Source organism: Apaloderma vittatum, unplaced genomic scaffold (assembly GCF_000703405.1).
Source record: "Apaloderma vittatum isolate BGI_N311 unplaced genomic scaffold, ASM70340v1 scaffold28394, whole genome shotgun sequence".
NCBI lineage: Eukaryota > Metazoa > Chordata > Aves > Trogoniformes > Trogonidae > Apaloderma > Apaloderma vittatum.
This window is the reverse complement of record NW_009711393.1, coordinates 12796-13496: the sequence shown is the minus strand read 5'-3', so window position 1 is coordinate 13496 and position 701 is coordinate 12796. Positions and strand designations below refer to the sequence as shown.

Genomic DNA, 701 nt, shown 5'->3' with positions numbered 1-701 from the left:
GCCTGGCGTTCCGCTTGCGTGCCCGTGTCCGATTGCGCCTTCCTCTGCTCCAGAAGCGCTCCTGGAGGCCACGGACATCTGGATGCCACGAAACACGCTGGACCGAGAGTGTCACCTAGTGGCAACAGAGCTGACAAAGGCTGCGTGATCCCGCAGAGACCCCACGCACTCCCTGCACACGAGTGGGACCCCACAGCCCCCAAAACTCTGGGGCTGTGAGCCCTTGGGTGCCACCTCAGTCGATGTGCGGGCTCTCTGCGGCCACATGCGGACCATATGCTGAGTGTTTGGGTCGGTTTTCCTTTTAGCAGCTCCCAAACCTCAAAGCTAAGGGAACCCGGGGCTCTCCTGCGCCTTGCACCCCCCTGCGCTGCCACCCTCTCGGGTGTCACCGGCCTCTCCCCCAGCAGCACCGAGGGGCTGACTGGCAAAAACCAGACAGGCATCAGAGCACTGGGAAATGAAAGTCAGAACTAATTTATTTAAGAAAACAAAAAAAAAAAGAGAGAACCACCTTGTAAAAAAGGAGGGGGAGGCATCGATTACAAGCTCCGGAAGCTCTTGTCAGGACAGCGCCAAAGAAATCAGCTTTATACAACAGAGAGAAGGGGGCAGCGGGAGGGGCCCAGGGCTGTCCCCAACACCTTGAGCTTCCCCAGTCCTGCATGAGCAGTCCCCAGCGAAGGCACCTCGGCGTCCCA

At 58.8% G+C, this 701-nt stretch overlaps 1 protein-coding gene across 1 annotated transcript in view; it reads right to left on the bottom strand.

Annotated features, from left to right (window-relative positions):
- Positions 1-564: 564 nt before the first annotated feature.
- Positions 565-701, bottom strand: part of LOC104272593 (neuroblastoma suppressor of tumorigenicity 1-like) — a 2557-nt gene continuing 2420 nt past the window's right edge. Inside the window, exon 4 of the mRNA XM_009867633.1 lies at positions 565-640. Coding sequence (XP_009865935.1) covers positions 565-640 — 76 coding nt within the window. The remainder of the gene's footprint in view (positions 641-701) is intronic.